Below are 27,126 nucleotides of genomic sequence, written 5' to 3'. Positions count from 1 at the left end.
ATAGTGGGCTAAGGTTCCAGAGACCTTTCGTGTCCCCCGAGGATATGATGAACGGGCCGTGTTAAATGCATTTTTATCTCGACAACAATGGAAAGAGTCAGGTGCAGACGTATTTCCGGTCCGCACGAACGCAAACGATCGCACAACGTCCATTTGGCGTCTGAGTCGCTGGAGCCCTAAGACTGCTCATAGTGGGAGTAACATAGCTAGTAACATCACACATCTCAAGGCATTTTGGTGACATGGCATGCGAATAAATGAAGAAAGAGAGTGAGGTGGTAACTAGCTATGTTACCATAACATCACACACCCCAAAGCAAAATGAGTCTACAACATAATAAATAACACAATGCATGACACCACATATAAGTTACTACTCACTATGAAGGTAGTAACCTAGACTAGTAACATGGCATATGTTACTAGTCTAAGTTACTCCCCACTATGAGCAGCCTAAGCTTGTGTTTGCGAGTTGCAAACTCTGGATGTTATTTCTCTCGGTACGAGTGAGTGTACGTACAGCCGTGTACAATGCAAACCACTACACCGGGTGTGTGGGCCGCAAGGCTCGCGGAAGGCAAAACCTTCTCCGTTTCAGCTGGTACTACAAGGAAATGTTGCCAGCTCAAGAAAAATTCGTAGCAGCCAGCGAGACAACGTGGACCACCGAGCATCCACAGAGCAAATATCCCACGGAAAAATAATCGCCAACACTACAAAAGCCGCTTGGCAAATCTGTGGTGCTCGTAAGCCACAGCCATAATCCAATTCTAGTCCGCAACTTCTTCCTGCTCGAGCTTGTGTGCTGTGCGTGCAGAGAGAGAAAGAGAGGAGAGAAAAGGCAGGGAGAAGAGAGAAGAGATGGCTTGCCCTGCCCAATCCATGCTCGCTGCGAGCAGCTGCGTGTTCCTGAGGAGCAGCAAGCCTCAGCAGTCCACGGTTCTGCGCGGAGGAGGCATTAATGGTGCAAGCATCAGCAGCAGCAGCAGCAGGCTGCTGTCGGTGTCCTGCAATGCTTCTTCGTCGCCGCCGCCGCCGCCGCAGGACGACTCTGAGTGCAACGACGTGGAGTGCGCGCCGGAGAAGGAGGTACCCACCTACATCACCTGCCAATCGTCTAGCTCCCCTCACCCTTTTCTTGTTCTTGTCTGGACTTGAGTACTTGACAGTTAGCCAGTTACTCATACTGCGTGTGTGGCTGCGCAGATCGGGAGCCTGAGCGTGGAGTGGCTGGCGGAGGAGAGGACCCAGGTCGTGGGCACTTTCCCTCCCAAGAAGAAGGGGTGGACGGGCCTCGTCGAGAAGGACACCGCAGGCCAGACCAACATCTACTCCGTCGAGGTAACTTATCCTTCTACTGCCGGAGTGTCGCAGACTCTCTCTGCTCTTGCCTCCTTTCCTCGGCACCTGAAAGAAACTGACGGCTGCTTCACCTGAATCGTCGCGCGCAGCCGGCGGTGTACGTGGCGGAGAGCGCCATCAGCTCCGGCACGGCGGGGACGTCGTCCGAGGGTTCCGAGAACACGGCGGCGCTCGTGGCGGGGCTGGCCCTCATCGTCGTCGCCGGGGCCTCGTCCATCCTCATCCAGGTCAGCAAGAACCAGCCCCCCGTGCAGACGCCCTACTCCGGCCCGCCACTCAGCTACTACGTCGCCAAGTTCCAGCCGGCTGCAGCGGCGTTCTCGGTCCAGCCAAGCCCACCAGTCGTGGAGGCGGCAGCGCCGGAGGAGACGCCGTCTGACTCACCCACCTTGGAGGCGTCGGCAGAGCCTTCAACCGAGAACGCCGAGCAGCTGTCATCGTGAGCTGCTATCCTCACAGCGTCATGGTGCATCTTCAGGTGCACATCGGAGCATGCATAGAGTTTGATGTGTAAGCCTAGCCAGGCATATGAGATGATGAGATTGTGAATCAGCAATTCAGTACCTGCAGGTTATCTGTAATACATTGCGTTTTGATGTATGCTAGGACAAGCAAGCTGATGGAAGGCATATATATGTACACACATTAGTAGATGAAAACGTTTCCAGAGTGTTGATATTCCTTAGCATTATTATTTATATATATACAGTACAGCACATATATATAGACACGAGCTACACGAAGACAGTATCAACGTATCCTGCTTGTTCAGTTCTCTCACACAATTACTAAACCATTGTTTACGTAGGCACATTAGCACACCTGATAACTTCCCATATCCTCCTAGCTCGGAGACGGTGAAATCTTCAAACACTGTTACCACCCTGCAACGCTTGCAGATCGCTGCACAATTTCATTTCCACAACAACTTGATAGGGCACAATTTCACAAAATCAGAGGTCACTCTCACAGCAGGTGCTTGTACCACGGGCCGTGAACCTGCTCTGATACTGTTGCTACTTTCTGTAGCACTTCGGCAGCCTTCGCTACGCGGTCAGTGAGTCTTGTCGCGCCGATGCGCCTGAGGGCCACCTCGGCGAGCATCTTGCCCTTCGCCCCGCTGCCACCCAGCGTGATCGCACGGAAGGCGCAGTAAACAGATCCAGAGACCTTCTTGAAGACGGTGTCATCGGTCTGAAGGCTTTTAAGGAAGACCCTGGTCAATATCTGCTTCCTGTTCTCAATCACTTCATCTGAACAAGAGCCGGTTGAGGTTGCCGAATGGATCATAACCTCAATGATCTTGTCTGTGCTAACATCAGAAAAGTTATCTAGTAGCTCCGTGAGTGTGTTAAACAGTTCCAAGGTTGCATTTTCCAGTTCCGAAGGAGTGGTCTCTGAGTTCTCACTTATCAAAACTTGACGCTGGACAAGCATGCTGTCAGAAAAACATAGGTTCAGTCGATTCATTCTATAGCTCCGATATCACATAATAACGAAAAAATACAAATATTCACAAAAAATAATACAAAATTAAATAACGTCCCACCTTGTTGCGATAACAATCACTTGTTGGAATTGACTCTGAACAGCACGCAACCTCAACCAATTGAGCTTAAAGGTCTCAGGTACTGACTTCCTCTGCATGCCCTCCATGCTGCTGATAAGCCGCAATAGCCCAATTCTTATTAGCTTCTCAAGCTCTTCTCCCGTGCACGCTGGTAGCTCTGTACATTCTTCTGTTTCACATTATGCAAAGTGATTACAAAATTCAGGTAAATGGCCAAAATTAAATTTAAAAACATGTACCTGCTACAGGCACTACATGTTGCTGATCTGGAATTCCACGACCAGCTCGTAGGGTCGTAACAAATGGCTGAACCTGTTATGAGGGGATTGTAAGTTCAATCAATAGCATCAAGTGAAAACCACAAGTACTTATGTAACTGTTGCTAAAAACAGCCCGTGAGCTTGTTTCTGTAATCTTAATCAATAACAGTGGGTAAAATCCGAAAGTACACTATTGCTGCTTAGAACAGTGGCTATGCACGGTGTCTAGATACTAACATGGTCTGTAGCAGGCAGGGTCTGCAAGGAGCTGACATAATCATTCCATTCTTCTTCTACCAAATCCTTTGAGGCAGAAATCCACTGAATAGTTGAAGGGAGAGAAACTAATGCATTGGAACGGGATCCATAGCGATCAGCAAAAGCTCTCTGCAGGTACTCAAAACCACCCGATCCCTTTATAATTGGTTTCAACAGCTGTATCCGTGCTCTACTGACTTCTGACTGAAGAGCCTGTTGGAAATAAAAATATTTAGTTAGGAATGGTGTTATAGTTTCACTGTAGTCAGTGTAAATTGTTCAGACCTCAAGGTATTAAACAAACCTTTAATTCTTCCATAGTGAACCGCAAGCCCTTGATGACAGCTATTACAAATGCATATGGACCTCCATTATTGGATTCAGAGTGTTCAATCAATTCGCTCAATAATTTGTCATGACTGATCTTCATTTCATCTTCCTTTGCAGGAGAAGATAATTTGCGCACCATACCCAGAGAGTACTGCAGAATGTGCCCTAGATACTGTGTGTCCTGGGTGCTTGACTCAAGTACCTTTCAGCCAACAATAATATTAGTATCAGCTAAATATTACAGATTCATCATAACACCATTCACACTCTTCTTACCTGAGACAACATTTCAAGGTTAATGTTATTTGTTATTTCTTCTTTCCACCCTTTAGGAGCCATCTGGTGCAATGCATCCCTGACTTCCTTTACTAGGTTGACCAGATAACTGTAGTCTGGTGTGTCTCCTTTCATTGAATCCAGAACCACATCCCAGAAAGCTTTCTCCATTGTTTCCCTGACCTTTGCCTAAGAATAACAAATGTGAGCGACTGAGAGAATTACGTGCTACTTAACTGGAGGTGCATCTTACACTGGGAAAAATTACACCCTACATCATGTAATTTGAGTTTCCCTATACAGTCCATGCTGACACAAATTCTCTAACATGATATACGTTTCTGGTTCTTACATTACCCTAGATATTAAGTTCAACAGTAAAATTCTAGTATATGATAGGACCTAACCTTGAAATCTCCCTCAACTTTACCAACATCTTCAAAGCTATCAGGAAAAGAGCCATGCAGAATCTCATTGACCATTTGTTCATTCTCTGTTGGCAGCTTTTCTGGCACTGTGATGCTCATTTGGCTACTGATGGCCTTGTCGTCTGAGCTACTTTCAGATGGTAAAGAGGGAACATTGAACAAAGACTGGGCAAGCTCATCCTCAGTTGGCAGCTTTTCTGGCAGTGTGATGCTCATTTGGCTACCGTTATCTCCAGTGTTACTTCGAGACAGTGAAGAGGAAGCTCTGGACAAAGATTGAACAACTCTACCTGGCCTTTCAGCATCCTTGTCCAAACTCTCTTTAATGTCAGAAAGAAGAGACTTTCCAGATGGAGATGCGACATTTGCAGCAGCTGTGGACAAGGGGCTCCCGTTTCCCTTAGCTCCAAAGAACTTTGATCTTGTTTCTGATAAAGCAAGTTCCATCCTCTGAACACCAGGTTCACCACCTAGGTGCCAAACCTTCTCCCTTAGAAGTTTCTGGTCTACCATAACCTGGACAACAAGCAGAAACTTGTTTTAGCAGACATTATACCTATGAAGATGTCAATAAAAGAGCATCAGAGTACATAAACTAAGTGCAACATTCCAGATTTTCTTTACAACGCCAAGGCTTTACTACTCGTCAGACTACAGTAAATTCTGGAGCTGAAATGCCTTCTTAATTACACAAATCACATGCACCTAAAACAATACTTGTCACACAAGGGTTATGCAAGACATAAAAAAGAAGCGCTGGTATAAATCATACCTGTTTCTGAATGGCATTCAAATTATTTTTATTAAGGTTATCTGATCGGCCTTCAGTAGTTATTTTGCATGTTTGCATCATTGAGAGCTCAAGCTTGCATGCAGCTGTCACGAGATCTTCCTCTAGCGACTTGGCATCTTTTGCTTTCCACACCACAAAGTGGTAAAGATAAGCACACCAAGCTTTGTCAAAAGAAACCAGCTGAGATCTAAATTTTTTCCGATCAGCAGCAATTGAAGAAGATTCCTGGTAAGTAGAAGATCCAGGAGAAACTGCGTCTAGTGTGGACTGCCTCAGTATGCATGCACCATCTAACCCATCAAGTATTGTCTTCATCAGCAGTTCAAATTCCTTCACAAAGTTTGTTGCCGACTCCACAAGTAGTTTCTCTCGTTCGCCTCGTACATTAAACACAGCACTTGGATGACCTAGTATCATGTAAGCACAAAGCACTACCCTTGGTGAATATCTAGGTAACTTGCCAGCGTCAGAATTTCTAGTTGCCCTTTTTGGTGTTACTCTAGCTCTTCCCGCACTACTTGGTAGGATCCTAGTCTTTGGTGATCCCAGGCGCTTGAGCAGATGATCGATATTTTCTGGTGTGGATGAACTTGATGACTGAGAAAGAATAAAACGACTCTCCAAGCGATCAAGCAATGCCTTGGTGGTCTGAAGAACTTCTGGAGATTCAATGCAGAGAGCTAGTTTTTCAAATGGCATAGAATCAACAGATTCCTGATTTATTCCCAGAATGTCAAAGGCCCTAGCCAACACCACTGTTGTCTTCCTAGATGTTATGAATCTTCTCCAGCATCTGAAATGCCATGAAAAAAATCAATAAAATCTCATCTATACATAGAAACCAAACAATTATTTAAATATTGAAAGTTGTTCAACTGCGTAAGGCCATACCTTGCCAGCTTTCTTGAAAGAAAGTCCCCGTGTTTAATTGAACTGGTATGCGTAGAGCACTGGGCACTTTCTCTCTGCCTCAAATAGTCAGCTCTCTGCCGCTTTGCCTGTTTTTGCATAGATGGTTAGCAACCGTAAGGCATAAGTCAAAAGGATAGAGCAATTGTGAGAACTCTGCGCATTAAAAATACATACCCTCTGAAGTTTGTCTTGTAGCTGTTCTTTTAACTTGCTCCTCTCAGTTTCTCTTTGGCTAGATGCAGTTTTGGCAGCAAGCTGGACCTGTGAAAGTCGACCCTGAGCCCGCTTTTTCTCAGCTTCTAATAGCCCTATCCTTCTAATCTCAGCTGCATTCCGCTTCTGCAGGATCGCAGACCGCACACGCTCCCTGTACTTGTTCTCCCACGCCACTCTTTGCCCGAGGAACCTTTTTGTCCTCTCCTCCAGCGCAGCCCGCCTCTGCAAACGAGCACGCAAGAGTTGAATACGGTTCTCCTCTGCCTGCCGGACCCGATGCTCAACTCTCATGCTAAGCTCCTCCCTTTCCCTGTTGAACCTCATTTCCGCATCATTCTTAGCAGCCTGACGCACCTCGTCCAATTTAGCTAAACGATTCTGCTCCTTCTCCAAGAGACTCAACCTAAAATTATAAAATACTCTTAACTGTTACCGTTGCTCGAATAGAATCAAATAATATAATCTGCCAGTCGCCTCTTTTGATTACCTCTTCTGCTTAGCGGCCACAAGCTTTGCTTCAAGGCGCTGCTTGGGATCCTCCTCCTGAGATGGCTGTGAAGTGCTCCTGACGGCACGCCTTGCTTTGCATGATAATGCGTCATGAAATTGCTGGTGTGGACAACAACTTATGTAAGTCGGCAGTAGCAATGATATTTGTTTTACCAGCCCATGGAACTTCACAAAACTACCGCATTTAGGTCATTCCACCCTTCACACAATTCTCAACATTTAGTTCACAAAACGAGAGACTGAACATTCGACTGGTCATTCAATTGGAATGGAGATTCAACATTCTCACCATCAGAACCAACCAGGGCTTGTTACAAAAATATAAATGCATCGAGAAGCAAAGCTTTTGGGTTTAAAATAACCAACCCAGGGCTCCCATTCGCAGAATGTCCGCATTAGCGACCCCTTGGATAGACAATTCATGCTACTCGACAAGTCCTCAACTGGCTTGCGGCTCTAAGATCTGATCAAGTAAACTAACACATGGACCAAATTGGTAGCCAATTTTGCCAGTAATCGAACTGCAATACTAGGATCTTGTGTTTACAGTGTAAACGTGCTAAATCTCCACTTCGAACTTCTCAACCTCGTAACTATGCAGTCATCAGCAGAAAAAAAACGTAAACCCAACCCAAATAACGAAGCACGCAACGGGAAAAAAAGGGGGAAGAGCAAACCCACCTGCCTACGGAGATGGGCGTCGCGCAGCTTGGCCTCGATCTCCTCGGCCGTCGCCGGCGCGCCAACGCTGGGCTCACGCGCCTGGGCGAGCCTCCTCCTGATCCTCGGCGGCACCCTGGCCGCCGGGGACCCCTCCTCCGCCGGTATTTCTAGCGCCACCGCCTCCGGCACCGCCATTCGCTCCGGCCACCGATTCCCGACCAGGTTCCAACCAAAATCGCACAGACCTCCGGGATTGCACACGAATTTGGTTCGTCGGCTGTTGCTGTTTCTGCCCTCGTTGTCGTTGGGGAGTTCCGATGTCGGCTCTGCTCGAGAAATGTTTTGAAGCGGATCTGCGTGTCAGGGAGAGCGTCTAGGATGTTTCTGTAATTTGGGGAGCGAGGCACGAATTCTTACCACTCCTAATAGTTCTACAGTATGAAAAAGTATATTATAACAATAAATCGGTATGGAGGGAGTGCTCCCTATGATTTATAGTAATTGTCGGGGGTACAACTCTCCTGTGCATACTAATTGTCGGTGAGTGCAAAGTTGTACTAAACTACCAACACTTATTATACATCAGAGAGATATTACAAATTTACCATTCTAGGATAAACTATAACAAAAATGCTACTATATAGCATAAGCGACTTTGAAGAGTTTTCTTTGACCAAAAAAATTATGTAACTATATCTCGATTGTGTCACATAAAATGGTACGGTTAGATTCATATAAAAAAAACACTTTCTAAAGATACCAATTGTCATTCGGATAACCATCATATATATACTGAGAGTAATTCTTGATCAAAGTTAAATCTCCATTGTGTTTTGAAAAGTTTTCTTTGACCAAAAAATTAAGCAACTATATCTCAATTGTGTTGCATAAAATGGTACGTTGGATTCCTATTAAAAACACTTTCTAAAGATAACAATTGTCAATGATATAATTATCATATAGTGGGACTAATTCTTGATCAAAGTTAAATCTTTAAAAATCGTGTGCATCTGATTCACATGGAGGTAGTACTTTACTAGCACCAAACTCGAGTAACCTTGTGAGCAAGAAGGCGTTCATATGTCTAATTCATGTACAAAATTTATATCTATATTGCCGAAACACAATAGTACATATATTCATAAACTATAAATTGTGTAGTGCCGTGTAAGACTTTAGGAGCAATATACATGCCACAAACTATAAAATCATATAGAAAGCCGCGAGCAAAGTTATATATCTAATGGAAATATGTATTGACGTATACAACCAAGATAAAGAGCTAGAGGAACATAGTGTGTAACAATGTAGCTTCTATAAGGAATATAATAAATGTGATGAAACTGAAATATCAGTGTGATGTTCAAAATGGATTATTTGGTAATCATAAGAGGGCCAAATGTGTGATAAGGATGGTAATGCGTTCAAAATTATATGGTGCGAGGTTCCAACTTATCCCTCGTACATATTGGATCAGTTCTTCTTGATTGGATCAAATGCAACTCAGTTCTTTTTATATCGGTATAGATATAGATATGTGGTAGCTAACATTGTTTCTGGTTTCATAAGCATTTGCTTCCAAAATAGTTGACATGTTTTGAGACGTTCAAAATTTTGCGCCGTTTACTACTTTTGATGTTAGATTTTATCATTTTTGTGTAGCGTCTAATATGATATATTTTGAGTTAAGATTTTGCATGTTGGTAAAGTACAACATTATGTGTATCTAGATATTCTTTCAGATATTTTTGGATCTTCAAAATGTTGTTTTCTTTATTTTTTTTTTCCAAAAAAGGCCACCATGATCTTCATACGTACGGTTACCTTCTTACTTATTTTCGTAATTTTGGGATCTAAAGAAGGAGAGTTCTTAGCCGGCGTCAGTCAATCCGATAGCTTCTACTTATGCTCTTGTCTCACTTACAAGGAGCTGATACTTCCCGATCAAAAGTGTAGTGAGTATAAGTATTGTATTTTCTAATGTTTTCTTTTCAGATGCGCTATGTAGAGATATCTCATGTATCCGTATTACCTTTATGAATAATACTTATATATCACGCCTTCTTGTTGTAGATGACTACTGATTGACAATATAAGGATTTTTTCCTTGGATCATTTGCGGGTCTTCTTAATCATATTTTTAACTTTGTAGATCATTTGAAATCGAAAAACAATAATTACTTGAGATAACAATTACAACTAGTTACTAGACTGCCTAAGACTACTCATAGTGGAGAGTAATAAAGGTAATACCATCAACAACATGTAATTCAAACTAAGCATTTTAATGATATATCATGTCATTAATTGAGGAAAGAGAAGAGAGTGGTAACTAGCTATCACACCTTTTAGAGCAATTCCAATAGTGTAGCCAGCTGCTGGCTATAAGACAAGTGCCATATCATTTATAGTCAACTTAGAGCTAACACATACAATAGTGAGCTATAAAAATGTAGTACTTTATCAATGTATGACCCACCTTTCACTCTCACAAAGTGTCTAGGAGCACGTGCTAGAGCTAGCTCTTGCATAAGAGCCCACTCTCCTTCTCTCTCCTCATCTCTCTCCTCCAACTAAGCAATAATATACTATTTTAATCCTTATAGCCAGCTGACTAGAACTTATTGTACTTTTTTTAAATAGAAGGCACAAAGTGCCCAGCTTTAAATTAATAAAGCCACACGGCCAAGGTACAAAGATGCTGAAGAACAGCTTACAACTCACACCGACAACAGCAAACATAAGGTACACCAGAAACTAGCTGAAGCCCGAAGAGCCCTTCCAACGCGATCGAAGTACCAGGGAGCAGGCAAGGTGAAACTTGGGATGGGATCATCTGCTTTGCTTGGGAGGATTCACGGCTGGAGCAAGATGGCGAGTCGTCGCCTGTCCATTCTCTTCCATGGCCGGAGAGGGACCCCTGCCCCCTCGCCCTGGCTCGAAGGGCGCCGTACCGCCGCCCATGGAGACACACTCACCCAGAGCAGAGAAGGGACATGAACCAGACTGCAAAACTGAGCCAACACTAGAGCCCACCCGAGCGCTGCGTCGAGCACACCACGAGAAGCCTTGCTGCTGGACGCGGCACCTGACACGAAGAGACGAAGCTGCAGGGCGAGGACGCTGAAGAGAAGGGGCTCTGAAGGAGACGAGGAAGGGCATAGCCGAGCCTCAGGGCAGCACCTACAGGGGAGAAGCATCGTGCTCCTGTCGCCCCGCAACCTCGCACCCGAGCGAGTGCAGAGCACGAACCAGCGAGCATCCAAAAGGATTGTGGGAGCCAGACCCTTGAGCTCAGCAGCACCACCACCGCCCATACCACAGCCACAGCGCCAACCATCAGGGAAACAGCGCCAACCCACAACCCCAACTGATCCAAGGCGACACCAGGAAGGTGACGGCGCACGGGGCGTCGCTGCAGCCCAATCCAAAGGATTTGGGATTTCTCCCAGTATCAGGAAGGGGAAGGGAGGGGGGGGCAAGATACCTTGACGGCGCTCCAGGAAGAACACGACGCCCGCGGGCGTCGCCACCGTCGTGGCTGACACAGCCAGCCAGGGATTTCTCCCGGAATCTGCACCACCTCCAGCACCCAGCCCGGCACCCGCTCCGCCAGCCAAAAACCGTCGGAGCACGACGCCGGGAGGGTGGGGCGCGCCAAGCGAAGAGGGAGGCGCCATCCTTCCGATCTGGTCCGGGGCACCGACGCCGCGGCCCCCGCACCACGACCAGCACCCTCCACCTCCCCGCCGTCCACACAGCCGAAGAGGAGGACCCGCATCGCGCACGCCGCTCGCCGCAGAGCCCGCGCCGCCACACCACCAGAGGCCGCCGCCTCAGATCCCGAGCCCCCACCGGGGAAGCCAACGGACAAGCTCGTCCGCGAAGGGAAAGCTCGTCGGCCGCCGCCTCGGTCAAGGCGATCCCGGCGCGGAGATCCTCCATCTAGAACCGCGCGGGGGGCCAAGGGCTCAGATCCCCGCCGCCCCCTTCACCGGCGTCGCGGGCTTAGCCCGCCGGCGTCTCCGGGGGCGACGAGGAGGGCAGGAGGGGGAGGAGGAGACGGAGGCGGCGCGGCTAGGGTTTCGCCCCTCGGTCGCCTGGAGGGGGCGACCCGAGGAGTTGCTCTTAAAGAAGAATGGATCTACAAAGTAATAAATATAACATGCTATGTTACAATGCCTATAATACTATCCACTATGAAGATACTGACATAGAGTAATTAATGCATGTTACTTCTCAAGTAATCTAAGAATTGTTAGGTGGAATATGTTGTTCAGAAGAAGACAAAGAAATGACATTACTCGTGCAGGAATTCTCTACCACCAACTGGACGCACCCCTCGTTCCCTTGCGTCAGTTGAGATGAACTGACGAACCAACCCCAAAAATACCAAATTACCCCTCTACGTAGCCGACAATTGCACTCCCCTACCCTTGCACGTTACCCTCTCGATACGCGAACCCTCTCCTTCGACCTTCCTCCCTCCCTCGGCACGCTTCTCCCCCGTTCCCCACCACCGCAACCGCGACCTGCCGGATCATCCCCTGCGCCGCCCGCCGCCCAGAGCCAATCGCGGTTCGATCCGCCTCTCTGTAAGCTCCCCCTCGACCCAATTTCCTCTCCGGGAGTCCCCCAGATTTCCTCGCGATTCTTCCTTTTCCGCGCTAGAGATCGGTGTTCTGTGCCGGGGGCAAAGCAGCAATCTTCGTTTCTTCACTGCTTCTTGGGACAACTTCTGTTCTGACGATTTGTCTTCCAGTAGTGTGGATTGGCTAATGGTGGCGAACCAGGAGGCGCCGGCGGCAGAGTCAGCGCCGGTGGACGCGATGCGGCTGGCGTCGCGGTGGCGGTCCCCGGCGGAGTGGGACGCCGCGGCGGCCGCGCTGGAGGCGGAGCCCGTGCCGTCCGAGCTCAACACCGCCAACAGCTCGGGCCTCTTCGCCGTCGTCTCCATCGACAAGATGTCCGTCAAGTACCTCGGCGCCAACAACCACGGCCACGACGTAGGGGTCGTGCAGGCGGACTGCCCCGCCCCCGCGCGCCGAGCCGTCTACTACTTCGAGATGACCGTCAAGAATGCCGGGCTCAAGGGGCAGACCTCCATTGGGTTCACCACTGAGAGCTTCAAGATGCGGCGCCAGCCCGGGTGAGCTGCCCCTTTGCTTGGCTATTTTAGCTGTTTTGGTCTCTCTCGTCTAGATTTAGCGCTCTGGTAAGCCAAACTTGGAGTATACGTTCTCATTGTTATTGGAAAGTGTCATAGTTTGTGGTGGCCTTAGCTAATCGCATAACCTATAACCTGTCTGAGATGATCTGTGTGGAGATCTGTATATCACTATCTGTTGCAGTTCCTAGATCATTTTTATGCTAAAAGGAGTATGCCCTATAAGTTTGTATGGATGTACCACAATGTCTAGCTGTTGTTGGGTATGATTTTTCCCGGACGTCCATCAGTTGTAATGTTGTCTGTCCTGATCTTAGTTTCTGTGTGATGTTTTTTTTGTGGCAAATAATACCTGTTCTCCGTTTTTACTTGTCTTTTGAACTGCTATAGCACTTAGGGCATTCTGTTCAATGATATTTTTTTTTTGCTGATTGTCATATCTGTCTCTCTTGCAGCTGGGAATCACAAAGTTGTGGATACCATGGCGATGATGGCTATCTTTACCGGGGTCCAGGAAAAAGTGAGTCGTTTGGTCCCAAGTTCACATCTGGTGATATAATTGGCGCTGGCATCAACTACATATCGCAAGAATTGTTCTTCACGTAAGTGTGGTCATTCTTGACAAATTGACAGTATTTGTTTGTTTTGTTTGCGATTCGTTAAGCTTTGGTCAGCTGTTATATTTTATATAACGTTTAAAGTTACCATCCTTCATTTTTTTTTGGTTTCCGGGCTGAAGATGAATACTTATAGTCTGCTTGTACTTTCATTGTAAACCTTTTAATTTGGAAATAATGGCTGTTTTGGATTTGCACTGTCACCATGAACTTTTGGTATCGTCTATCATCCTCTAGTATCTTATAGCTTGAATTTAGTATGTACCAGTACCAGATGCTTGTTTCATGCTCTCTGTCTCAAGTCCTTCACCTGTGTACTTTATTTAGAATCTTATGGTGACACCATGATTGAATTAGTTCTAGCATCTTGCAGAAAAAATGGATCTCTGGTTGGAAGCTTTCCAAAAGATATTAAAGGCCCACTATATCCTACTATTGCGGTGCATAGCCAGGATGAAGAGTAAGCTACCTCTTTCTATTGTGATTGTCTTGATGAAAATAGAAAAGCTATGTTCAATCTGCAATTACCACTGAAACTTGCGCATCTATCAGCGGAACGTCATTTCTGAGCTTTGGTATTTCGTATATTTGCACCCATGGTTTTTGAGTTGCTGTATAGTCGCCAACTAATCGGCAAGACATTTTTTTTTCAAAAATCACGGCGACATGTGACTGTTCAGCGACTTATGGCGACTATAGAGCGACTTTTGTTGACTAATCGCAGGGCTGGCAACTCGTTTTGACTCGTCGACTCAAAAAACTTGTTTGCGCCTGATTTTGACCCTCCCTCCCTACAAGTTGCCAACATCATCACAATATGAATTTATTTTATGTCCCACTACCTATTTATGCTGGCACCCTCCTTCATCTTATTTATCAACTGCCTACCTCGACCTATTATGTGGTTTTCATAATTCCACACACCTGTTTTTGCTTGATTTTCTTTATATCTGAATATTTGGAATTTTGTAAATCAGGTTGACTGTGAACTTTGGAAAAGAACAGTTCTGTTTTGACATTGAGGTGAGCCAATACATTTCTGCTACTTAAAATTGTTCGTTATTTTCTTCTCTTCATTTGTTATTCCTCTTTCCATGGCCTCACTGTACTAACATTATTTTGCGGCATCCGTGAATCATATTTGACTGTCTAACTTGAATTCTCTATCTCAGTTTGCCAAATTGTGCATTGCATCCCAAGTACTACTACTTATAATACTCTCAACCGAAAGAATGCTAGTCGTATACACTGTTATTGGCATTATTGGCTACCAAGATATGATGACACAAAAATCAAATGATTTTCCTTGATTGCAACTCCAGCTCTTTCTTCTGACACATATGATTTTTAGTTTAGCTAACGTGGATACAGTTGCGAATGAATGTTGTAGTTGGCGTGCCATGGATAAACACTGCACACATATTGTTCACTTGGTGTGCATTGTATAAGCGTTTGTGATTGATGCAATTCAGTGAATTCACTTGTGTTTGGCAGGGTTATATTCTTGAGGAGAAACTGAAACAACAATCCGCTAGTGACAAATTGTACTTGCAACCGGACATCAGTCATTGGTAAGTCTCCATATACTAAATGACAACTTATTATGTTAAGTGTTGCATCACACATTCTTAAATGTAAATCCCCAAATTAGGTTCAAAATGGATATGACTAAAGTTTTCTTTAATTTCCCTGTCACTTTACTGTTGATGTCTTTTGGGTTCATTGTTGCTTTGTGGTTGAGATTTAGTGATTTACCATTTTCTGTAATCTACTTTGTGGTTTACTATCTTCGTTCCTATCAAGATAAGCCTGGTTCAGTAAATTGTTAACTGTTGTGCTACGTAGTTCGTTCTTATCTTGATATTCAAAACCTTTTCTAGGTTGATGCGTCTTATGTGTATGTACAATGACTCGTGACAGGATTGTTCGATCATATCTCCTACATTATGGTTACCAAGATACATTAAATTCCTTTGATATGGCAAGTGAAACTGATCCTCCAGCCAATCATCAAAATGGTTATGGGGAGCCTCCTGAAATATACGGTCTTAGCCACAGGAAATTGTTACGCCAGGTGAGCTGAGAAACTTACATGCAATTGAGTTCCTTTGGTAGTTATTATTATTATTATTATTGTTGTTGTTTTCTAGAACACTGGTAGTTTATTTGTTTCTGCTTTTGTGATGTCTTAAATAGCACCTTTGAGGAGTCTGATCTTTTAGTTAGTCTTTATAATGTAATAGTTAAAGAGCTACAGACCAGTCACTAATCGGTGAAGCCTTTGTGGCTTTGTGCCAATTATCCAATGAGCATATAATGTGATTATTACTTATATGTGCTATGGTTGGGGTAACCTGACCATTGCTTGTGATAAATCAATACCAGTTGATTATTTTCGTGAAGTTGTACATTTTTATGATTGACCTTTAACGATAACACCACACCAATTAATTATGTTTGTAAGGTGTGACGAGATATTTATACACCTCATTGACTGTAGAGAGTTGTATGATCGTAAACTCCATGAGAATATTTATTTTTGTAAAAAGAGCACCCACTGCTCTCAGCTGTTATTTAGATTCCCTTGCAAGCTTGGTATATTTCAGTTTGTTGACTGTAAGGACCAACAAGCTGTAGCTACTACATCCACATTATTCTACTTTTATGGATGGCACACAAGATATTTTCTCCCTGTTGATTTCTGCTTCTAGTGGGTTCCTGCCTTCTGAAAACACTTTACTTGATTCTTGAAGCTTATCATGAATGGGGATATCGATTCTGCATTCAAAAGACTTGAGGAGTGGTATCCACAGGTCATAAAGGTATACTTTACAGTTCGCTCAATTTTCTTGTTCACGTCATTTCCACAAAACGCTATTGTGGCTACTAAAAACAATGGTGATGTGATCGAAATTATATTTTTGCACAGACTCGATGAATATTCTGGACTTGCGAATATTTTCAATTTCATTAGCACATTTTTTTTTTCACTTTACTCCCAGAAAAAGTTAGTTACATATTCTTTGCTCTATAATAAAGATTTATTTTTCTGCAGGACGAAACATCAGTTATTTGCTTCTTACTCCATTCTCAAAGATTCATTGAATACATCAGGGTAATTATCTGAATATTCTTAATTCTACTGGTTTCATGATTCCCGCAGGCTATATGGTTGGACAAATTGTCTGAACATATTCACTTGTGCTACCACTTGGTATTACATCTTTTGTGCAGTCGATTCTAAGATATGCCAGTAGGGTCCTCCACCACCGATCTTATAAAAAGAATGAAGAAGGAGAAATGTTGTCGTTAATAAGCACATGCATTAACTTGTTTCCATCTGTTGAAGGTCTTTTGGCATAGAATAGGTTAATGAAAATAATAATGTAATATTTTCTAGCTTAGCCTTTAGGTGGAAAAGCTTAACTGCAATTTGGAAGGAGAGTCTGGTTGTGCTGGAATAGCCCTGATGTTGCTCTTGCTTATACTTTGATCACTAAAAGGTGGATAGCTTAATTGTACTACCTCTATTCAAATATATGATGCTTTGGAAAGCGCGTAAACTTCTCTAAGTTTGACAGCTAATAAGTTACAACTATTTGGATTGGTTAGATGAAAATGGTACCTTCAGATTTAATGGAGTAAGTGTTCTACACTACAAATGTTTTTTAAAATTTGACCTACTTATTCCTGCAAAAATTAATGGTCAAATATGTATTTAAATACATGATTCTTTTCTCGAGTAGGTAGTACACTTCATTTTAAAATTTGTGGATATGTTATGAACCATGATCTTTAGGTTAAAGAACTAATGTAAAGGGTTAAGTTGGTAATAAAGTAGCTGGTCTCACTTAATTTCAGCCTTTACTAGACTTCTCGCCTTCTCGGAAATGGGGATAAGTAATAATTCATTCTGGTTTACCCTGGGTGTTCTGGTGGTTATTTGGCCAAGCTCCTCTTATTGTTGCATAAGCAGGTGTAGTTTATTTGTCATCGTGCACACAGGTGTTTTGTTGACAGGCACACATTTAGTACTGGGCACATGAACATGCTGCATAATATTATGTCTTATTTCAATTTGTACACTGTCTTTCATGCATTAGGGTGAGCACCTGGAGAATGCTGTAAAATACGCCCGTGCTAACCTGGCCAACTTCTTGACACACAAAGCTTTTGAGGGGTTGCTGAAGGTAATTCCATTGCCTTTTTAGATGGCTCATTCTTCTAGCACCTACATTCCTTCTGTACAAGAGCAAATTGCTTTGAATTTTGTTGTTCAAAATCTTCATCCTTGGCAGACTTGCATCAGTGACATATACTTGCATCGTTGATCTTAACAGTGAGTACTTTGTTGTTGCAGGAGAGTGTGGCCCTACTCGCGTACGAGAAGCCTTCAGAATCTTGCATTGGATATTTGCTGGACTCTCCCCAGCGTGAATTCGTGGCGGATGCAGTGAATGCCGCTGTCCTGTCGACGAACCCCAGCATGAAGGACCCTGAGAGCTGCCTTTATTCGTGCCTTGAGAAGTTACTGAGGCAGCTCACGGCATGCAGCTCCGAGCTACGTGCGTTCAACAGCGATCAAGGGGACACATTCTTACTTCATAAAGAGATGCAGACCTGTGAAAGATCCAGGCGTCCCTAGGTGTCTATTTGTGTCAAATGGGCTTATGAGCAGTGGATTCAGAAACGAGAGCCTCATCATTCTTGGAAGGAAGGAATGATGGCCTGGAACTGTGGACTACGCCATGAGGAAACACATTCTTCCCTTTGAGGTACCCAGCCAATCAGCCATCCACAAGCTGAACGAGAGATTTCACAGCGACAGTAGCTGAGGCAACTGAATTTCCACTACTTCCTTCCCTGTAATCAGAAAACCTAGTTTCTCTCATGGCCTTAAGCCCTCCGTGTCTTCATAAACTTTGGTTGGCTATGTGCAGTTAGACATTGTGAACAAAAGATATATAGCTTGAATAATACTGTAAATGAAATAGCATTTAACCTTGTCCTGCTACAACATCTGGCATGTCCATTCCAGAGATCGAATCTTCTCTTTAGATAAAAAATCTCACAACCTAAGGGGACACCATATGCTCTCTACTTCTGTGATGTAAGAATCATTTGAAGAATGTAAGTAAACTAAATAAACAACAAACGGGGATGTAGCTCAAATGGTAGAGCGCTCGCTTTGCATGCGAGAGGCACGGGGTTCGATCCCCCGCATCTCCAGTTTGATTTTTTGGTTTACTTGTAATGACCTGCCTGGCTCATTACGTCATTCTAGGAACAGCTTGCGTACTTTCGTTTTGAACTGTTCCCATGATGCATGTCCAATCTATCCAAACCGATATATCTTTTATTTTGAGATAATTTTAAAAAGTTATGTTTTGTTTCAGACTAACAGAATCCAAGAAATTAATTAGTATGTTTTTTTTTTCAGAAGCATTGTTTTCTACATTGAACAACTTTTTTTGGGGAAAATATTCTCGTAGTTCCTTGGAATAACCATGGCAGTTCAATCTGTTGTTTCTACCGTCGTGATTTCTATTTTTAATGCAACTTAACATTGCTTCCTACCAAGAAGTCATGCTCTCGCTTACCATGACAGAGATGAAAGAAGCAAGGAATTGGGGTTTTGACGGTGCAAAACATTTGTGTGATTTAAAAGTGGAATATAGTTTGTTATGAGTTATTGAGCCAGCTATGTTGGCAACAAGAAACTACTAGAATAGATAAAGAGTGCTGCATTTTAAACAACGGGCATTTATCCAAACATACTTTGAAATGGATCCTCTGAGGCGCCTTGACTTCAGTGAGCAGCTATGCACTTTCAAGTTGGCTGACATCCTATACGGTTGTGATTAAACAGAAAAATACTTACAGACATTGCTCTTTTGCATCTCAAAAAATAGTACTCCTAGTAACAGGCGAAATATTAGTTCGTTTTGTGCTCACCACGCAGCTGCGTGTCACGCCATTATCACTCATCAGCCGCTTTACCCTCCTTTTTTTGTTTGAAAGTTACAACACTCTGTATCGCTCGAAGACGCTTAATTCACAGTTCTAAAATGGGGGCTGTTGGGCCGTGAAGGACAGTCGATTTATGCTTGGGCTGAGTGTATAATGGGCCCAAGTGCTGCGCGGTTTATGTAGGTTTCCGCTCCAATCTTTGCTTCTCGCACGCAGCTTCGATTCCCTCCACCCGCCGCCGCCGGAGCCGCCACGCCAGCCCGGGCCCCCGCCGTCGTCGACCAGTCGGAGGTCTGCCGAAACAGAGGGAGAGAAAGATGTGGTACCTCTGCGTATTTTACCACAGGCTCTTGGACTACCGGCGGCCGGAGGTGGAGTCGCTCGCCGAGCTCTTCGGCGGCCCCGGCGCCGGGGACGCCGTCGAGTGGCGCCTGCTGGAGAACCACCACGCGGACTCCCCTTTCCACCTCGTGCGCCTCCCCGGCGACGAGCGTCTTGCCGCGCAGATCGCCAACCGCAGTAAGCGACCTCCCCTCGTCAGCGTTCATATATTTCCGGCACCATGCCTAGATGTTAATGTTGTTATGTGTCACCATATAGCCACTCTCGTTAATCTCTGTCACCCCATTCGCCAGGCTTGCTTGTGAAGGGGTTCTATGAGCTGTGGGGGCATGGTGCCACCTACGACGAGCTGGAGAAGGCCATAAAGGAGTACCCCGAGGAGAGGAAGCTGCCGTACCTGACGCCTGAAAGTTCCTTCAAGATTATTGTCGACAGCTTCGGCAAGGTGATCAGCTTCGAAGAACAGAACGAGATCATAAAGGGGTTCACCTACATTCCATTCGAGGTTACTGCCACAATCCTACCTTTGCACTGCTGTGTTAGCATTTAATTCTTCATTAGGGCGACAGTAACACAAGCTGACCATGCTTAGAGCACCTTAGCAGAGGGATTAGGAGATGATCTTACGGGTGATTGACGTAGACATCCTAGCCTGCTCGTTGCAGGATTGAGGCAGAGGTGGCGTAGAGGAAGTAGTGTCGCCGGATGCTCTCAGGTCGCCAGTGCCACTGGCCTTTGACAGCAGCAATGAGGTTTAGTCTTCATGTCGTGCAGCACTCCCCCTGATCGGGTAGGGTAGTTGGAAATTTAGGGGGTAAGGGGGTCTAGGTTTTAGAACGTGTCTCAGTCCTCTAGTACCGAAGACCCCTTTCCCTTTATATGTGGTGCCAGCGGACCCAAACCTGAATTGGTTTTGGGTGCCCCCGATCAGGGCGCCTCAGTTGGTTCGAGGGGAACGGACATTGGTTCATGCCCCCCTCCCAATAACGTTCCTTTTAGCGTAGCCGGTTCTGCCGGTAGATCAACCAACATACTATAGTTCAGAGACCTTTGTGGATGCCAACCGTTCTATCTTTGCTAATCTGGTGGTGTTTCTCTTGTTGTAGGGCCGTGTTAATTTGAAGAAGCCTGATCACAAGTTCTTTGTCTTGGAGACTGATGATTATGGGTCACAAAATGGCCTCCCTCCAGTTGCTCAGAAGACGGTATTCTTTGGCCGGGAGGTTGGAGCAGCGGATAGGCACCTGTTGCCGACATACCAGCTCAAGAGCAGGAAGTATATCGGTCCGACTGCAATGGATTGTGAAATGGCGTTTCTCATGGCCAACCAAGGGCTCGCACGGCCCGGGAAACTTGTGTACGATCCTTTCGTTGGCACCGGGAGTATTTTGGTGGCAGCTGCACATTTTGGAGCCATGACTATGGTCTGCATTTATTGCAGAAATAAATACATTGCTATGCTTTTGTTAGTTAGTATACATCTCGCTTATAAATTTCTTTCAGGGTGCAGATATTGATATAAGGGTTGTGCGGGATGGTCGTGGCCCCGATTGCAATATTTGGAGCAACTTTGAGCAGGTAATTAGGTGGACTTGACCTAAGTTTTACTTCGGAGAAGCTTCTTGCATGCCTTTTATGAGACTCATTCTAACCATCATTATTAGCTTCTTTATGTAGTAACATCTTATTTACTCTGTGAGTTGGTGGAAACCTAAATTTCGTCTAGTGTATTGACCATATTGTCTTATTCAGTACAAGTTGCCAGAGCCCTTGTGTGTGCTACGAGCGGATAACAACCTGCCACCTTGGCGTCCAGGATTGAAGGAGGTATTGTCCTGCATTTTGTGCTTTTTATGCAATGTTTAATGCATCACTGTTACAGTTTTGACATTGTTTATTAGAACAACTCAATTACTATGTCAACATTATACATTGTGGACTAAACTGATCATTGTGTCTTCCCTTGTATGCTGTTATTAGCAAGTTGTCTTCTGTATAAGCTGCATGCTACTATCCAGATACTCTCTTGATTAGTTAATTTGTTGTCTAATCACAAGAAACAATAAACTGTATGCTGCTGATTTGTCTATTAGATATTTGATGCAATCATTTGCGACCCTCCATATGGAGTCCGGGCTGGTGGGCGTAAGTCCGGTGGTCGGAAGCTCCTGAAAGGCATCATCCCTCCTTACACAGTTCCAGATGAGAAGAGGGAGAACCATATTCCATCAACCGCGCCATATAGCCTTGCTGAATGTGTTCATGACCTCCTCCACCTTGCTGCAAGGATGCTGGTGATCGGTGGCAGGCTGGTATTCTTCTACCCGGTCCTGCGGGACGATGATGTTGCTGACGTAACAAAATTCCCGGAGCACCCCTGCTTCAAGCTGGTTGCCTCTTGTGAGCAGATCCTAAGCTTGCGGTACAGTCGGGTTCTGCTAACCATGGTGAAGGTCGAGCCCTACACAGAGGAGATCGAAAAGATGGGTGAGGAACGTCACCAGGAATTCAGGGAGAACCACCAGAAATGGATGGAGGAGGGCAACCTCCACTCCGCCGTGTTCAGCCCCGCAGAGCAGGATGGGAAGCCGAAATTCGATAAGGACTCCAAGCCAAAGTACAGAGGCAAGTACGTGTAGTAGTGATGAAAAACACTAACTTTGCGGATCAATCTCTGGGGTAAACAATTCTGTTAATCTTCTGTAATATGTATCTTTGTATGGCTCTGCTAGCTCTTACAATCTAGCTAGCTAATTGATACTATGACTGTATGATGTACTCTCAACTTGACATCATGCCAGGCTAGTTCATTTTTATAAGAACATGGTAGTTTTATCTTTTATTTTCCTACCTTGCGTTTCTGGCTAGTGGCTACTGCGCACTTCCATGTATTGGGAGTTCTGCTGTTATTGTTTTCAGGCTGGCCTAGTAAAAGGGTCCCCGTTCTGTTTTAGTTTCCAGGCTGGCCTAGTAAAAAGGGACTCCATTCTGTTTTATTCTAAATTCTAGAAAAAATTAGACAAAATTAGTGGTAAACAATCAATCCAAGCTACATTAAAAATAGTTACATCCAATAGATAAAGAAGGGCCGTTTGTTTTCTGAGTTTTTGTTGACTAAAATTAGAAGGCAGAGTATTTCAGAATTGAGGGAGTAATTCATAGAGTTAGTTGACGGGCGTTTGATGCATTTGTAAAAGAACTGTGATATCAAACTACTGTCATATACAAGTAGTATATATATATGAACTACTTGTGTCGAGTGATCGATGTTTAATTACATGTTGAAGTTTAAATTATATTTGAAATGTGTTTAAATTTGAATTTTTATGTAAAACACAGGTAACGTATTTTAACCATTGGGAGCCGCAGATGATGTATTTTACGTTCTCTGAAATCTGGGAAAGTTTTCAGGTGACGTAAGAGCTTTTTGGTGATCTAAAATTGCGTCATCAGTTGGAGATGCTATATCCAGTGGTACTCCTTAGAGCATCTCCAAATAGTACATCACAAAAAGCAATTATGTATCCCTTTTTAGGGTTTCTTTTCCAGCTTTTACATCACCTGACTTATTTCTGCTATTCCGGGTGATGTAAAATACATCTCGTATGCAATTCCAAATGATGTAAAACCTAGGAAATTTGAGGTGATGTAAAACAGAGCATTAACTTGTCACGTTCGCAAACAAAAATCCAAATTATACTCAATTTGCTTCCAAAGTAAACTCAAATTACTCCCAAATTGCACCAAATTACACTCAAGATGAAGAATCCCTAAAGAGCTCTAAGCTCCCAGGCTTAGGAGCGCTCCTGGTCGATCGGAGGGTCGTTTTCGCGGGTCCCGCGCGTAGATAGATTGCGTCACTTTCCGCACGTTTTGACTGGTCGTGTGCAAGGCGGTCGCTCGGTCAGGCGGTTCGCTGGGATACCGCCTCCAAGCAAGAGATATTCTCCGTGCCTGCCCATCCCCTCCCCTCTCCAGATCTTTCTCAGCCCCGCTTGGCGGCCTCCTCTATTCACCGCCGTCCTCTCCCCGTTGAACCTTGCGTGCCTCATCTGATGCCCCCATCGCGTGTGCTGCACTGCCGCTGTCAACTCCCTCCTTTCCCTACCACATCTCCGGCGATCCGACTGCCCAGTTGTGAAACGAGGTTGCTCCCGCCTCCCTCCGTTCCCGGCATCTCACTCTGCTCGCCGACCACGCCGGCCGCATGCACCGTCTTCGTCGCGTCAGCCGTCCTCTGGGTAGACGGGGATGAAGCTCCTCTCCGTCGATGGTGCTGCACCCATGTCCGCCTTCATCGCCGGAAACAAAGCAGCCCCAACCTCCATCCTTGATCCCCTACCCTGACTATCACTTCAACCTGGTACGGAAAAATCAGCAGTTCGTGTGTTTTGACTCTACAATATCTTCTTGCCTCCAGATACAGTTCTTGTTCAACCATGTCTTTCTCTGTACATGTTAGTAGTTTAACTTTCTATTCTTTTTTTCTAATGTATATAGTTATATAGTATACACTGAACAGTGGAATTTTTGGTTCTGATTTTAGTAATACATGATGCGAATTTGGTGCTATGTATGGCAATATTTATGTGTCCAGCTAGAATCTTGCTCTATGCGGACATTTCTTCTTGGTATTGTCTACGACATGTGTAGTCCATACTCCATAACGTCTTAGTTTTTTGTTTTAAATTCTAATATGCATCTTAGCAATCTGCATGTGTTTTCCAGAGCGTCATTGTTTATTTGATCGGTAACTCTGAATCCAAAGAAAAATAAGAATCATCCATTGACTGATTTATACCATGACCATATATCTTAGAAAAGCTGGACCAATGTGTTGCATTCCACTCACGGCGGCCTGTTCAAAGGAGATCTGGGTAAACAGTGTGGCTGGAGCTGGAGAAGGGATGAGGGAGATGAGACGACGGTGGTGGCATGCTGGTAGCTATGAACGACGTGCAGTTCTGTTGCGAGACCGGTGCACAATTTGATGAGCAATCAGATTAGACCATGAGGCAGAGACCAAACTTTCCCTTTACATGGAGGGTCTGATTTAATCAGTGCTCCCACCTGCTAATGGAGTACCAGGGCTCTAGGTATTAGCCTATGAGGAAAGGATCTTCACTTTGATTTGATAGGACTGAAGGAAGGTAGAGCAGAACGTTGAATTAATAGGATTCTTGGGCAGTAATGAAAATTGACTGAGAATTTTGTTCTCTTCTCTCGAAGGCCTGTTTCTAGGGGCAATGACATCTAAGAATGGTTTTACAAAACATTACCACTGACATCTGGTTGTTCCTGCTCTTATGTACCCGTTTTTTTCCTGCATAAATATTTGTCTTTCTTGCATAATGGAGGACGTCATGCAGTATTTTCCATTACTGCTCCAGTATACCAATTTGTTATTTCTTACATTTGCTAATTCTACAACCGTATCAGCCACAATACAGGTTAGCTTTTGTGTTTCTTTCTTCACAATGAGATTTCTTCGCTTATTATGCCTTCGTATTACTGAAGCTGCTCCACGCCTCAATCAGAGGGTATAGTATCCAGTGTGAGCAGGTGTAGTTGTCGCCATCAGTACGTATAGCCTCTAATGTAAATACTTTTTTGCAAACTATCGACAAGAGTGCATCTTTAATGTTCAACAAACAATGATTCTGAACAGATGGATAGATTTAGCAGAAAAAACTTCACTTTGTCGTGTTGTTTTTGCGATTTTTTTTCAGACAATGGTTGTGTCCGGCCTTGGACATATGTAGTTCAAATATTCCACTTCACATTGAAATTCAGCTTTAGCCATTAAAAGAATATGCACTAATGCTTGCAATGCTTCAAACATTCAGTTTTTCTTTATGCAAAAGATTTGAAGGTTCATGTTTCCCAACTGATATTTAATGTAATCCGATCTTCACTGCAGGAGAACAAATGGCATATTCACTCATGGTGTACATATTTTATGGGTGGAATAAAGAGGAAGATTTACGTGTTTCTCAAGAGAACCCTGATATTTATTCCAACGTTTCTTTCCAGAAAAATGTACACTGTTTGTCCATTCAAAAACTACACTTCCTATTCTGGCGCAAACAACCTTATTTGATCAATCCAAATAAAGAAATGATAGTCCTTAATTCACTGAAAGTTATAATTAAGTGTTTGACTTATTCCTGCTGAGGTACATGTGAAGTCAAATAACCATGATACTACAGTTGTCCACATTTTGGTGCTGTTTGTCGTATCATTGCTTCTACCATTTCTCTACTTAATTGTGTCATGTATTCTGTCAGCAAAGCATATTGCCATCTTTATTATTTAATTATTTGATTCGTTACCTCAGGTCAAAGATAGTGCTGAAGTCATCGATGTTAGGTATATACAACTAATGGTGATATATCATTCTTTTATTATCTCCGGAGAAGTAAGGATTATTCCTTGATATCACTTGAATTATAGTTTGTGATGTCGGTTCTATATATTTTGTCTCACTATCTTTTTGAGATGTTTTAAAGATTATAGTAATAAACAATTGGAACCAGTCAATTTTATCTTTATTACAAGTTCATGTACTAGCCGCAAAGATAAAATCATTGGTGCCACGTTAAAACCTTCACTTAAATAATATCAACAGTAGACAGTTCTTTAAAGATACATGGATTTCGAGCAATATTTTTCCTTGAGAAAATGGTAAAATAAGGTATAAAATATGTACAAAAAAAACTCCTTGAGGAGCAAAGATCAGTTTTACTCATTTTCTAAAATCACTTGACTTTGATTTCTAACCTGTTGTAATGTGCCATCTAGCTGAACCAATAAGCTAAGATCACGGTTGTTTTAGTCATTCTGTGTACATTCTGTTCCATCATTTTAGTGTTGATTGATGCGGGTGAACCTCATCCTACAGTATGTATATCCTTGTTATGCCATATGTTTTACATTTGGTCCGGTTTAGATTATGCCTCAATAATTTTGTTCTCCTAGGATTACGCACCATGATTTGTGCATAGAGTCTCGGTACAAATCTGTTTCCATTAGTTTCCTTCCACATGCAGGGAATCCACCTGAGCGAGCCAATGTGGATTTAGGAGGTAGAGCAGTTTGCTGAAATAAAGATTGGCAAAGTTGATTCTATTCCAGGCTCATACTATCAGAATGGTTTAATTGTTTGTTTCTCCTCAGATTTTCTGGTCAAATTAATTATGTTTAACAAAAGTATTGTGAGTATTTGACATCTTCATTTTATTAGCATCTATGTCCATATTATTGCCTCTAGATAGCACTGACTGAAGATGGATGTTGGTTATTTCTTCCTTAAATTTTCAATATCAGAATCGCCCAGACCGTTTGTTGCTACTACAGAAGCGAACATATGAAAGGCCGGTATATACAAAGGGAAAGTAATCCAGAGAATGCAACTCATACGAATTGGCTGACAATGGATTGTTCATTACTACA

General features: G+C 43.9%; 4 protein-coding genes, 1 long non-coding RNA gene and 1 other non-coding gene across 7 annotated transcripts; 5 read left to right on the top strand and 1 right to left on the bottom strand.

The window, feature by feature from the left end:
* Nucleotides 1-732: 732 nt before the first annotated feature.
* Nucleotides 733-2,043, top strand: LOC127334492 (protein MAINTENANCE OF PSII UNDER HIGH LIGHT 1). Its single transcript, XM_051360955.2, has 3 exons — nt 733-1,089; nt 1,207-1,341; nt 1,452-2,043. The coding sequence occupies exons 1-3, from the start codon at nt 862-864 to the stop codon at nt 1,803-1,805; spliced, it is 717 nt and encodes a 238-aa protein (XP_051216915.1). The 5' UTR covers nt 733-861; the 3' UTR covers nt 1,806-2,043.
* Nucleotides 1,980-7,962, bottom strand: LOC127334490 (uncharacterized). 2 transcript variants are annotated; one of them, XM_051360954.2, is made up of 12 exons: nt 7,597-7,962; nt 6,893-7,014; nt 6,364-6,808; nt 6,169-6,275; nt 5,257-6,070; nt 4,464-5,000; nt 4,057-4,245; nt 3,755-3,982; nt 3,430-3,663; nt 3,172-3,244; nt 2,912-3,098; nt 1,980-2,800 (listed from the first exon to the last, which is right to left on the bottom strand). In XM_051360954.2, exons 1-12 carry the CDS (start codon nt 7,771-7,773, stop codon nt 2,329-2,331), a joined length of 3,585 nt encoding a protein of 1,194 aa, XP_051216914.1. In that variant the 5' UTR covers nt 7,774-7,962; the 3' UTR covers nt 1,980-2,328. The 2 variants fall into 2 exon arrangements, with proteins under 2 accessions (XP_051216914.1, XP_051216913.1); XM_051360953.2 differs by having other exon boundaries at nt 2,912-3,101; nt 7,597-7,960.
* Nucleotides 7,963-12,013: 4,051 nt separating this feature from the next.
* On the top strand, nt 12,014-18,367 carry LOC127334493 (ran-binding protein M homolog). The gene is made up of 11 exons (XM_051360956.2): nt 12,014-12,173; nt 12,341-12,727; nt 13,201-13,347; nt 13,736-13,822; nt 14,340-14,385; nt 14,857-14,933; nt 15,283-15,436; nt 16,116-16,184; nt 16,418-16,477; nt 17,466-17,552; nt 17,723-18,367. Exons 2-11 carry the CDS (start codon nt 12,357-12,359, stop codon nt 18,005-18,007), a joined length of 1,383 nt encoding a protein of 460 aa, XP_051216916.1. The 5' UTR covers nt 12,014-12,173; nt 12,341-12,356; the 3' UTR covers nt 18,008-18,367.
* A 151-nt stretch (nt 18,368-18,518) lies between these two features.
* TRNAA-UGC (transfer RNA alanine (anticodon UGC)) lies at nt 18,519-18,591 on the top strand. Its single transcript has one exon. It is a non-coding gene; the product is annotated as a tRNA-Ala (tRNA).
* Nucleotides 18,592-19,522: 931 nt separating this feature from the next.
* On the top strand, nt 19,523-22,516 carry LOC127334494 (uncharacterized). Its single transcript, XM_051360957.1, has 6 exons — nt 19,523-19,851; nt 19,968-20,179; nt 20,781-21,098; nt 21,178-21,252; nt 21,427-21,501; nt 21,768-22,516. Exons 1-6 carry the CDS (start codon nt 19,650-19,652, stop codon nt 22,311-22,313), a joined length of 1,428 nt encoding a protein of 475 aa, XP_051216917.1. The 5' UTR covers nt 19,523-19,649; the 3' UTR covers nt 22,314-22,516.
* A 1,078-nt stretch (nt 22,517-23,594) lies between these two features.
* LOC127334495 (uncharacterized) lies at nt 23,595-26,005 on the top strand. Its single transcript, XR_007872184.2, has 2 exons — nt 23,595-24,037; nt 25,595-26,005. It is a non-coding gene; the product is annotated as an uncharacterized lncRNA (long non-coding RNA).
* The last annotated feature ends 1,121 nt before the right edge of the window (nt 26,006-27,126 follow it).

Source organism: Lolium perenne, chromosome 6 (assembly GCF_019359855.2).
Source record: "Lolium perenne isolate Kyuss_39 chromosome 6, Kyuss_2.0, whole genome shotgun sequence".
Lineage (NCBI taxonomy): Eukaryota > Viridiplantae > Streptophyta > Magnoliopsida > Poales > Poaceae > Lolium > Lolium perenne.
The sequence above is the reverse complement of the archived record's forward strand: the minus strand, read 5'-3'. Positions and strand labels throughout refer to the sequence as shown.